This window comes from Fragaria vesca, linkage group LG3 (assembly GCF_000184155.1).
Source record: "Fragaria vesca subsp. vesca linkage group LG3, FraVesHawaii_1.0, whole genome shotgun sequence".
Taxonomy (NCBI): Eukaryota; Viridiplantae; Streptophyta; class Magnoliopsida; order Rosales; family Rosaceae; genus Fragaria; species Fragaria vesca.
In genome coordinates, this window is record NC_020493.1 from 21,763,959 (window position 1) to 21,775,299 (window position 11,341).

The following is an 11,341-nucleotide window of genomic DNA, read 5'->3' on the forward strand; positions in this document are numbered from 1 at the left end:
GAGAGAGAGAGAGTTCGTACCTAACAAGGTTTGTTCAGAGGTACTCATTTTCAAGAGGACAAAAGCTGCATCTACATCTTCTTCATTTAGATCATAGTCTGGTCTCAATTTGTGCACCTGAAACAGTGTGTAGACACAGCAATATATCAAAGGCACTAGAATAAGCTGTTATTGATAAGTAGAAAATCCAACTTAAGTGGATATGCAAAAGGAGTAAAAATTTGCTCAACAAATTTGACGACATGATAAACTAATCAAGAAATTCATGCAAGTCTTGGCAACATTTGTGCTCCTAACAACAGTTGGCATACCTTAAACTTCAAAGGGCTAACCAACTGGAAAACTAGAACATCATCAAGACGCAAGTCTTTTGCTTGACAAAACCCTTTCCATCCACCACTAAGCGCCCTTTTGTCGGCAAGAAAATTTGTTTCAAACTCTTTCCCTTCTTTATCTTCCAATGTGATAGTTGCTGTGCCATACAAAGGTAAATGCAAGTGGCAGAATTTCCTAGGCAGTGTCTGTCGATGGTAAAAGTTAGTTTACAAATCACAACCATATTTATCCAGGCAGTCTGATTTTAGTTAAACTGACTTACCAACATAAAGCAAACAGCAATATTTGATCGTATCATGGACTTGATAAAGAAGGGGAATCCATCAGCTTCTAGATTTTCTGGAATTTCTTTAACTTGGCTTCTGTCAGGAGACTCTTCAGGATGGCCAAAATGCCAGGACATGGACCTGTTTGTTCTACTCCGTTTGCAGCTGGCCAGTCAATAAAGAGATGAAAACATTAGCTAGAAACTTCTAGCTATAGTGAATTCAACCTGATTGAAAAACGATTTGTACAAATATACTTACCCTCCATGCTTCTGAGGATCACTAGATATTTCCTGTTCAAAAGTCATAGAATTTCTCCATATCAAGTCTTGGAAAAACAATATCAAAATGAAGATTATTCTCAGACCAAAAAAAAAAAAAACGAAAGATCATTCAAATAATTGAGTACAGAATACAATAGTAGAGTACAAGAGCCAGGCCACCGAGGAATCGATATGAAACTAACAAGTCATTGGGTCATTTTGTTAAAGAGGAACTAGAGTAGTACAAACCCAGATGTATACATTAAATTCTGTAACATTGTCAACCAAGCAAAAACAAAACCAAAGACCAAAAAAAAAAAAACCAGATTGGTTGTTTAAGCTCAAGAATCGTAGTGACATATAGAACAATGAGAAGGTATGCAACTCACTGGGTTGGTGTTAAGGCTTGGACTCAAATGTCTTTTCCGTTTGGGAGTTTTGAACCCATATTTGTTAGCTTCCTCCAATGGCTGCCTCTGTTCCTGCCATTGAACAAACAACATGCATTCACAGCCTAGCTTATTGACAAACCCATCAAACCCAAAATAGACACACACAGAGAGAGAGAGATTAAGAGAGAGACCGAGTTTGGAGTATTGAGGGTCAAATTGTGGAATTTGACAAGTTGGGTTGGACTAAAACGACTTATGCGGGTCTTAGAGCGCTTCCTCTGCTGTACCTGCCATTGTAGGAATTTACACCATTCACACAATAAACCTTAAAAATCTAATGCAAAAGCCAAACTCATCAAATGCGGAAGAACACAAGGGAGAGAGAGACCGAGGGTGAATCAAGGGTCAGATTGTCAAATTGTTGTCTGGGGACAGAGAGCGGGGAAATGTCCATGCTGTCCTCCTGTACCTCCTCGTCTTCTTCTTCTTCTTCTTCTTCTTCTCGGTAATACTCAGACGTTTTCTCCGTCCTTCTCAGACGGACAGTTGCCACGTCACTGCGGCTTGTCCAGTTTGTGGAACCATGATAGGGACGATTACTTGTCGAAAAGGATTCTCTGATACAAATCATACAATGTCTGTGACATGAAGTATCGATTATGCCCCTACTATCTACTCTAGATAGGACATTAAGCCCTACGGTAAAAATCAATGATTAAAATCACCGAAAATGTAACTACGTGCATTTGCACCAACACCTATTACGCACTATGTGCACCAAAACACCAAGCGTTAAACCCAAGTTCGAGACTTCGAGCCTCACTCCACACATTTTCTATTTCACAAAAAAAATAAAGAAAAAAGAAAAAAGACCAAGAGCAGTTTACATTTCATTAGAATGGAGTCAATGGACCATGTATCAAGTTAAACATAGTGTACTATGAGGTTTAAAAGGATATGCAACGATTTTGATGAAAGTAGTCGAAAATTAATACTCGTTAGGAGATGAAACAGAGATCATCAACTCTACCAAAGTCGACATTACTATCACTAATTCACTATGGCATTGTCAAGCGTTAAGGAAAACACCATTTTTTACAGCCTATTATCTTAAGGAGCAAACTTCTCATCCAAGTCCCAAGTGATATACAAGTAACCTCATCCACCATCAAGATCAACTATACATTTTGATCATTTGGTGGCTCAAGATAGACAAAATCTGTCTTTAACATATAACGATCGTATTACATACACCGGCTGGTTCTGAAGTGAGCGTGACACCCGCACCTGATCCATTGTCTTTATAAACATGTGCCTAGTTTGAACTATGCTGGAGGAATACCTAGTTGAGCTTGCATCTAATCCGAATACTGCATATTATGTCAGAAAGGGCAGACCTCACCTCCAATGCTCAAGTTGCTACCACTAATCCTCTGTGTATCAACCTATCCTATTAATCTTGAGCACCATGCCACCTTTAGCAGAATTTCCTTAAGGGCTAGCCTCAGAGATCTCATAATCTCGAGCGACGAAGGCCTTTGATACCACGAGGTGGTGAATTCCTACGAGCAGATGCAAATGGCTGCCCATTCAGAGACCCACAGAACTTGATATCCCAACCATCAACGTTCTTAGGGACACAAACATCAAACAGCACACTGCCAAGTACACTATGTGCACTAAGGCTTGGAGGATTAGACAGACAGAGTGATCTTTCTTTCTGTTCGTCTTGCAATGACCCAGATTCTGTACCATTTTTATTCTCTGCTGAACTTGGCAAGAAAAAGTGATCGCTTGGCTCAACTGCAACTCTTCTGAGGCTCTCATTAGAGTTAACGGCTGCTGTCTGGAGATCACAGATTAGTTCAGATATCTCATCACGCATGCCTTCCATGCCAGTCATTTCCCATTCAAGCTTTTGAATTCTTTGCGAAAAAATCGATGCTGCCTTCTCAAGAAAATGAGTAACAGAAGATCTATATTGTATTGGATAATTCTTATAATGACCTGAAATAAAAAGATAAAAAAGAATTATATTATTTTATATATCAAAGAACATAGAAGTCAACCAAGACTCTGAGAGTTGAAACATAACACCCATGAGAAATTTAAAGATGAGTAGGATAAAGTTTCTTAGTTTTTCCCATGATGTAGGATGACAAGACACACCAATAAGTTGTGCCATATTACAGTTCTAATGAGTAGCTACCCTTTCAAACAACTATATCGGTGTTTCTGCAGGTATATCTTGTAATAGTGTTGATTCCAAGGGGCAATGCCAAGTTTATATTTTCAAGTACCACAGCTTGCCATAAGTAGTTCACATTTTAATGGCACAAGACCGACAACATGACAGTTATTGCTTCTAAATTGATTCTGTTGGTTCTCTGTCTGTCAAAAATGAGATGGTATCCACATACGGCTTCAAGATTTTTTTATTTTTTCTTAAATACCAACGGATACCGTTGCCCATCACCATCAACGTAGAAATAAAGATTAACGCCCCTTAATTTTGATTCAACCAAAACAAACACAGATATAACACACGTGTATAACTACATATACCCATATATTTAGGAAGTATGTTGAAGAAGCACAATTATTATGGTAGTGCACACTTGACTAGACAAGAAAAAAGAGGTTTTGCGACAAACCTAGGTGAGGGGAACCACTCAATTTCACAAGCTTGACATCACCTCCAAACTCTTGTAAACGTTGACTGAAAGTGCAGACAACATGATAGGGAGCGAGATCGTCTTTATTGGAGCACAAAATGAGAAATGGAGCACCCAGATTCTACAAGAAAAAATAAATAAATAAATTGGACGTAACTGAGAGAAACAACGGAAAACAATAAAAAACATAAATAACCAACTAACAGTTGTAAGTGGGTAAAGGCTAATAAGAACTTACAACTGAAGAATACAGAGCCTGCCAATACTCGGCACATTGGGATTCAAATCGAGTAAGATAAAGAGCATCCAAACCAGAAGCAATGCCTTTAGCAACCCATGAAACCAACTTTGATGAACCAGGCATCTTTAGAATGGTCGGGTGTAGAGCATAGTGTGTGCCAAGGTCAGTTGTAAAATCAACCGGGCCAGAATCATAGATGTGTCCGGTAATACATTTCCTCACCAATCGGTATTCACCCTTCACAAAGTTAAAAAGAAAAAAAATTAATAAGGACACCGTTTTTTAGAATATAACTTCTGATGGAATAATTAACAGTCATGAACACAAACACAACAAAGAAGTGTTAACTGAGGGAGCAATATAAAGCATACCGGATAAAGCTGGCCTTCACAGATTCCTTCAATAATCTGCATTCATAAATGCTCATGTCATTACACATTACCACCATTGTAATACACTCAGTTTAGACCATTGTATACTTCTAAGACAATGCTAAAATGTATTATCAGTACCAAATACATTAGTATCTATACTAACGAAACTCACCTGAAAAACTTTGTACATACAAGCTTTAGTACCAGCAGAAAGACCCACAAAAACTACAGGACACGGCTTAATCCTTAGCTCCTGGAAAACAGAAAACAAAATGCACTATGAACAGGATATCCGACACAGGTTGAAGTTAATCAAATTAATCCAACTCTCTAATTCATCCCAGGTTCAAAGAAAATTGAAGTTCGACAACATCCTAAAGTGTTTACCATTAGTAAATACCGTAAACACATAACTACTATCCCACCAGTAATCAAACCAGAGCTCCATGAGCTAGTGAAATATCCATCAAAGCCTAAGAAACATTCAAAAATTGAAAAACCAGTGAGAAAGCTGACCTCCACAAGCTCATTGAGGATATCAAACGCCGACGACATGGCTCTTTCCGGGTAGAATCTGCACACAGTTCATTAAACCAGCTCAAAAAAGCAGCAAAAACAAACAGCAACACCAATTCCAAAGAAACAGAAACTAAATTCTCCACCAATTTTAGTATTATTAAAAAAATAAAAATAAAAATTGGTAATGTAGGAAGAGAGAGGGACTTACGCCTGGAGAAAATGAGCATGGCAAACGAGGGAGTTCCAACCGAGAGAGGAATACAAATTGACGTAGCTCTTCAAGTGGCGCTCGGGAATCGAAACCCAGGCGAAGATGACGGCGATGCCTTTGGAATAGGAGACCTCCTTTCGGCCCCAGTAGATCCCGCCGCCGCGATCCGCAGCACCAGCCGACATGGGAATTCTGGGGGGAAGGGAATTGGGAATTTGATTAGGGTTTTATTGGGAAGATTGGGGAAGGGTGGTTGGAGAAGAAAGATTGGGAAGATGGGATGATAGGAGGAGGGGCTGGTGGTGGTGGCTCTTTGGCTTAGCTGGTCATGCGGTCATGGTCATGGGGGATGCCCGTGGTGGCCCACCTCGGATCAAGACGCACCCTTGCGCATCTCTTTGGATCATTCCCCTTCTGATGATCGGATAGATCAGCTCATTTCTGCCACGTCGGACTCTGTCCTTATTTGAGCAGTGCAGATTTTGACTAATATCACTGGAGTAAATTTTACATACAGTGCCCCGACAATAACTCATTCATCGTTTTGGTATGTCATTTTTTAAAAACTATCACATATGTATTTTAACACTAAAACTCAAACCAATTTTAATACATACCCATTATAACAGTGTCAAACCTCTATTTCTCAAAAGATATTTTCTTCTCTCAATCTTTCAGCTCAACTTTTTTATTTTTATTATTTATTACTAGCTCAATATTTCGTTGGTTCAACTCAAAAAAAAAATATATATATATATATATATATATATCCTCCTAGACCCTCTAACTAAATCCTTTCTCTCTTCTGCGACCGAGGAGCGTTCGCAACCATCATCAGCACCAAAATTCATAGGATCATGACCCAGCCCTTTACTTGACTTTTGGGTTCCTCCAAAAGTAAAGCATGGAATTCAGATTTGACTCTTTCAACAGAAAGACAACAGGATTGAAGATCATTCATTGGTAATGATGAGTACATGAATTTGGTTGTAGATGACGTTGAAGAAGTGAGCATCAAGAACAATACCGAAAGACACTAGTTAAGGAATTTTCCTCAACGATTAACATAACTCTCACAATGAACACGGGAAAATGATGATCGATCTAACTCAAAGCCCCATCAGCTTTTTGATTTGAAATGGTTGTCTATACTTTTTTGGGTTTTGGTGGCATGGATTTGATCATTTGAGATGGGGAGAGAGAGTAAAAGACGAAGTTGCCCACTGAATATCTTATGTGGCAATGGAGTTGACGCCGTCAATGACGGCAGGTACTAAAAGGTTCTTGAGGTTCGATGTTGCGGTGCTGATATTATAGTTTTCAAAATTGGTATACTGAAATGATGAATGACTCTTACTTAGGGTACCATTTGTAAATTTTTCTCATATCTCTAAGTTGCTTTCATTTATAAAAAAAAAAAGGAGCCTAAATGCACAAAAATAAGGTTTGTAAAGCCCAGTTCAATGAAAAATAGTTTCCTTAGCTCATTCCAATGTTTCTTACTTTCTTAGTAAAAATACATGTGTACCCCTACCCTAACTATCTTTCTCTCGTCTCCCTCACCTCTCATTCTGATCTGCTCCTTTCTCTCTCTCTTCTCTCTATCCTCACCATCATCGCTACCCTCCTCTTTCTCTCTCCCTCTCCTCACCATCATTGCTGCCCTTCTCGTCTTTAGATTCCACGGCCTCACAGGCGACGATCACCCGTTTGCATCGCAGCCTCGACGATGAGTAATTGCAGCAACCACTCCCATCTTTCTCTCTCTCTCTCTAGATGAAAAACCCGACCAGTACCTTCAACCTAAGGCTGGAATTGTTCCTCCTAGCCTCGCCATCTTTACATGTTGTCGGCGATTTCGAAGCTCCACTTCTACGGGACACTTCTAGATCTCGTTCATACGCCAAGAGAGACAAATCAAAGGTGTCGGCATCTCGAGAATGGTGCATGGTGAGGGAGGTGAAGTGGATCCGATGAGGGAGTGAAGCGGATCCGGTGAGAGAGGACTAGATAAGGTGAGGGAGGAGGGTACATGAAAAGAGAGTAGATCCAGTGAGGAATGGTGCATGGTAAGGGAGTAGATCCAGTGAGTGAGGGTGCATGGTAAGAGAGTAGATCTAATTACTGGGGGTCAATAATTTTTCTGGCTTGGAAATTACTGGGGATCAGTAATTTTTCTTTTGGTTTCTTTTTTGTTAGAAATTGCATTATTCTTCGTTTTTCTGGCTTTAACAGATCATTAAGGGTCAGTACTGAGGTCAATAGATAATTACTAGGGGTCAATAATTTTTCTTTGGTTTCTTTTTGGTTGGGAATTACCTTCTTCTTCTATCTTCCTCGTTTTCCTCTGCTTTGACAGATTATTAGGGGTCACTACTGAGATCAATAGTTGATAGAAGTTTAATAGAAGTTTACTTCCCCCCCCCCCCCCACCGTAAAACATTTTTCATCATTACTGCCCCTTAATTAAACTTCAGCAATGGTGCGGTAAACTTCCAGCAAGGTCCGGCAAATTTCGGTGACATTTTTGAAAAAATCTAGCGAGATTTTCTACGATCGATGAGATTTCAGTGACATTTAAAAAAATCCGGCGAGATTTCGGCGACCAAAAAGATTGTGGTCACCGGTGAGGTTCCGACCAAATCTTCTCTCTTCCATTTTCTCTCTCTATGCATGTTTAAGGAGTGAAGGTAAAATTGTCATAAAATAATATTGCTTGTTAAGACTTTAAGTAAAAGATTTGTTCATTTGGGCACAAATAGAGGTACCTTATATTGGAATGGGTTTTTCAAAAAGATTGTCATTGAAATGGGCAATGAGGGGTTGAAATTAGTACTAAATAGACATTATCCCTAAAAATAATAATCTCTAGGTTGTTCATCTTATTTTGCATTCGAGCATTTCTCGTATAGGTAAGGGTTTGGTGTGTTAATGTATGTTATGCATCAACTTTGTCATAAAATTGTAAAATGAGTCCTCAAAATAATAATAACAATAATCCTCAAAGTTGTAATATGAGTCATTAAATTTGTAAATAAAAAATAAAAAAATACAACATTAGTCCTCATGTGTTCTTAAAATGGTAATCGAGTCCTCAAAGTTGCATCAATTTTTTTAATCACTTTTAAGGACTCAATTACTAGTTTAAGCACGTATTTTACCGCTTTAAGAACACATGATGATTAATGTTGTAACTAGAAAATTTTACAACTTTAAAGACTCATATTACAAATTTGAGGACTAATATTACTTCTTTAAAGACTTATTTTACAAGTTTATGACAAAGTTGATGCATGACATGGATCATAATCATATCATAATCCAGATTCTCTCATCATATTCTTCTCCTAATTAATATTGCCTCATATAACAATCTTGACCGTTGGATCATAATCAAGGACCAAGATGTCTCTTAATTTAGTTTTTGAGATATTTCTCATCTATCCTCTTTTTCTTTCCAAATTCTCGTCCTACTTCCCCTTGAATACGAGATTTTTAAAGTCAAAAGACCATATAGACGATCTCGGTAGCCTAGCTGTAAGTTCCATTCTTGTAATTGAAACTTAAGCATTCTGCAATTCCACACAAAAAAAAAATATTCCACACCTGCCATCCAACAAACAACGGAAATTGTTCAATTTGCAACATGAATCAAAATTCATAGCATCAAATCGATTATAAACATTTGAACTTGATAACTTGTAAAATTCAATCTTTCCAATCCAAATCTTCTTTTCTTTTTTTCAAAAGTCATTTTCATCTGGGTTCCTTATTAATGTTTCAACACCTAGAAAGACAAAAGGACGGAGTACATGTAGCTATTGATGAGTTAGTGGAGATATCATGGCCGTCAATTAAAATTGGACGGTGAAGATGCATTTATTAGGTAATATTAGGAGGGATTCATGAGGAGAGGATCCGGATCCGTATTAACACGTTGTATAATTTTCCTTCTCATATAGTCTAATGAGTTTAACAAACTTGAGCATCTCCAACAATAGAGTTAAATTTATTGTTAAATTTGTCAACATTTAGATTTAAAATAGTAATTTTTGAACTTTTGCTCCAGCAGTATAGCTAAATTGTATACATTAACTAAGTTTTAGTTAATTGTCTCCCCAAGATTGATAAATTTATCAATTTTCTATATCAATTTCTAAATTTATCAACTTCTTTAAGTATACTGCTGGAGCAAAGATTCATTTAAAATTGATAAATCTCTAATTTTTTTCAATTTATCAATGCTGCTGGAGATGCTCACATTTACACCATTTTTTTTTTTATTGAAACATTTACACCACTTGAATAATGATAGCGTCTCCTAAATTTTGGCCAATTTTAAGTTTTCTTATTACTTTTAGATAATGAATAATAATAAACGTCTTTCCTGAATTAGTTCTCGTCCTTAATTCATCACCTTCCTTTATTGGCTTTGGATACCTTATTCCAATGGTTGAGTTTTAACTACCACCTTTAATTTGGTGACATTCAATTAAAAGGGCAGTTTGATGACATAGAGGTGTGACCATATAAAGAAAGAATCATAAGCATTTCATAAAAATTGGGCATGGCCTCGAATATAAACTGTAACCTAACAGATATCATGAAGAGACATATAACCAACCATATATTGTAATAATGCCTTAGAGATCAGGTAGCTGCAAGAGAGAGATTTGCCACGGGTCCTTCTATGGAATTCAAATGCACATTCTAAGTAGTTGATTTGATTTGGTAGAAGCTTCTATTAATGGAGATACTACATCGATCTGAAAATTTTGTTACAAATGTTGTCATTAACTAGACTAGTTTATCGTATAAAAAAAATAAAAATAAAAAAAAATAAAAAAAACTAGACTAGTTTATCAACATGACATGTTGGCGAGGTAGCTTGGCCAAATACTTATGGAATGAAATTCCGTCTTTTGCTCATTTCAAGCATATATCAAGCACTAGTCACATAACCCCTACAAGTGAACTAGTGGTTGAGCATTTTTATTGTGAAATTGTCAAAGTAATCAAACACTGCATTTTACATGTGTTGTGGATTAGTTTTTACACCTAGAAAGCCTTTGTAATACCTTGACATTGACATTGTTAACAACAACAAAAATTAACATTTCCTTACAAATAAAAAGATGCAAAAAAAGAAATAAAAAATCTATAGCTTAAATTGGGCTGTGTAATCACTCACGCGCTAAATCTCATGTGTATGATGATACGATAATGTATGAAGAAATATAAACCATTTAAGTCAAATCTTTTAAGCTGCTTTTAAGTTGTTTTGTAAAGCGTTTTTTTTTTCCCACTTTATATTCTCACACCATGATGTAATTTGTAAGTTGTAAGTTGTAAGTACCATTCTATCAGACAAGTATTCACATCCATGATCACATTTGTGAAATTGTTCATCTATAGTTTGTTGTGACAGAAAAGCCTATAAAACAAGTAAAATGACTTGTCATAAAAAACAAAGGTATTTTGAGTACCTTCTAAAACTCTCTCTTTCGATCTTTAGCTAAGTAGTGAGATTGTGCAATTATTTGCAAGTGAACTAATTGGTGTAAGAAGAAGTTAAGAGGGGAAGGACCACCAGCTTTCCCGATATTGAACGAAAGTGTACGATTCATTGCAACCCAGAAAGGTAGATGAGATGATCTGAGTGTGCTTTAAAATTTACCAAATCGAACACAGAAATCATGAAGTATCGATCGAAGAAGCAAATTCGGTTGCCAGTATCATAATCAGTTTCGGTTACGTAAAGAGAGGAGCACCAAATTCGAAACCCACCGTAGCGTCCTTCATTAAACAAGCAACATTCTTCCTCGATCTTCTTCTTCTTCTTCTATTTCTGTGCTTTTCTCCCTCACTTCACTTGGGATCTTCGACTCTCTTCTATGGCAAGTGTGAGTAAATTTATGTTGCATCAGATCCAAAACATACTCAAGTTACCAGGTATGGGCATCACCACTCCACGTGAACTCCTCTCCTTCCCACATTTTCTTTCTACTTTTGGATTTTTATTTTGCTTTTTATTAATTTTAATTTCAAATTACAATTACCATAA

The 11,341-nt window shown here is 37.1% G+C and overlaps 2 protein-coding genes across 2 annotated transcripts in view; both read right to left on the reverse strand.

Annotated features, from left to right (window-relative positions):
• The window catches only part of LOC101300235, a 2,940-nt gene extending 387 nt beyond the window's left edge, over positions 1 to 2,553 (reverse strand). The window contains exons 1-8 of the mRNA XM_004296029.1: positions 2,510 to 2,553; positions 1,646 to 1,874; positions 1,449 to 1,544; positions 1,255 to 1,347; positions 864 to 895; positions 599 to 767; positions 312 to 521; positions 21 to 117 (exon numbers count right to left, since the gene is read on the reverse strand). Coding sequence (XP_004296077.1) covers positions 21 to 117; positions 312 to 521; positions 599 to 767; positions 864 to 895; positions 1,255 to 1,347; positions 1,449 to 1,544; positions 1,646 to 1,874; positions 2,510 to 2,553 — 970 coding nt within the window. The remainder of the gene's footprint in view (positions 1 to 20; positions 118 to 311; positions 522 to 598; positions 768 to 863; positions 896 to 1,254; positions 1,348 to 1,448; positions 1,545 to 1,645; positions 1,875 to 2,509) is intronic.
• Positions 2,237 to 5,566, reverse strand: LOC101300802. The gene is made up of 7 exons (XM_004294779.1): positions 5,275 to 5,566; positions 5,064 to 5,121; positions 4,720 to 4,800; positions 4,545 to 4,580; positions 4,171 to 4,410; positions 3,912 to 4,053; positions 2,237 to 3,264 (listed from the first exon to the last, which is right to left on the reverse strand). Exons 1-7 carry the CDS (start codon positions 5,460 to 5,462, stop codon positions 2,771 to 2,773), a joined length of 1,239 nt encoding a protein of 412 aa, XP_004294827.1. The 5' UTR covers positions 5,463 to 5,566; the 3' UTR covers positions 2,237 to 2,770.
• Positions 5,567 to 11,341: the final 5,775 nt, after the last annotated feature.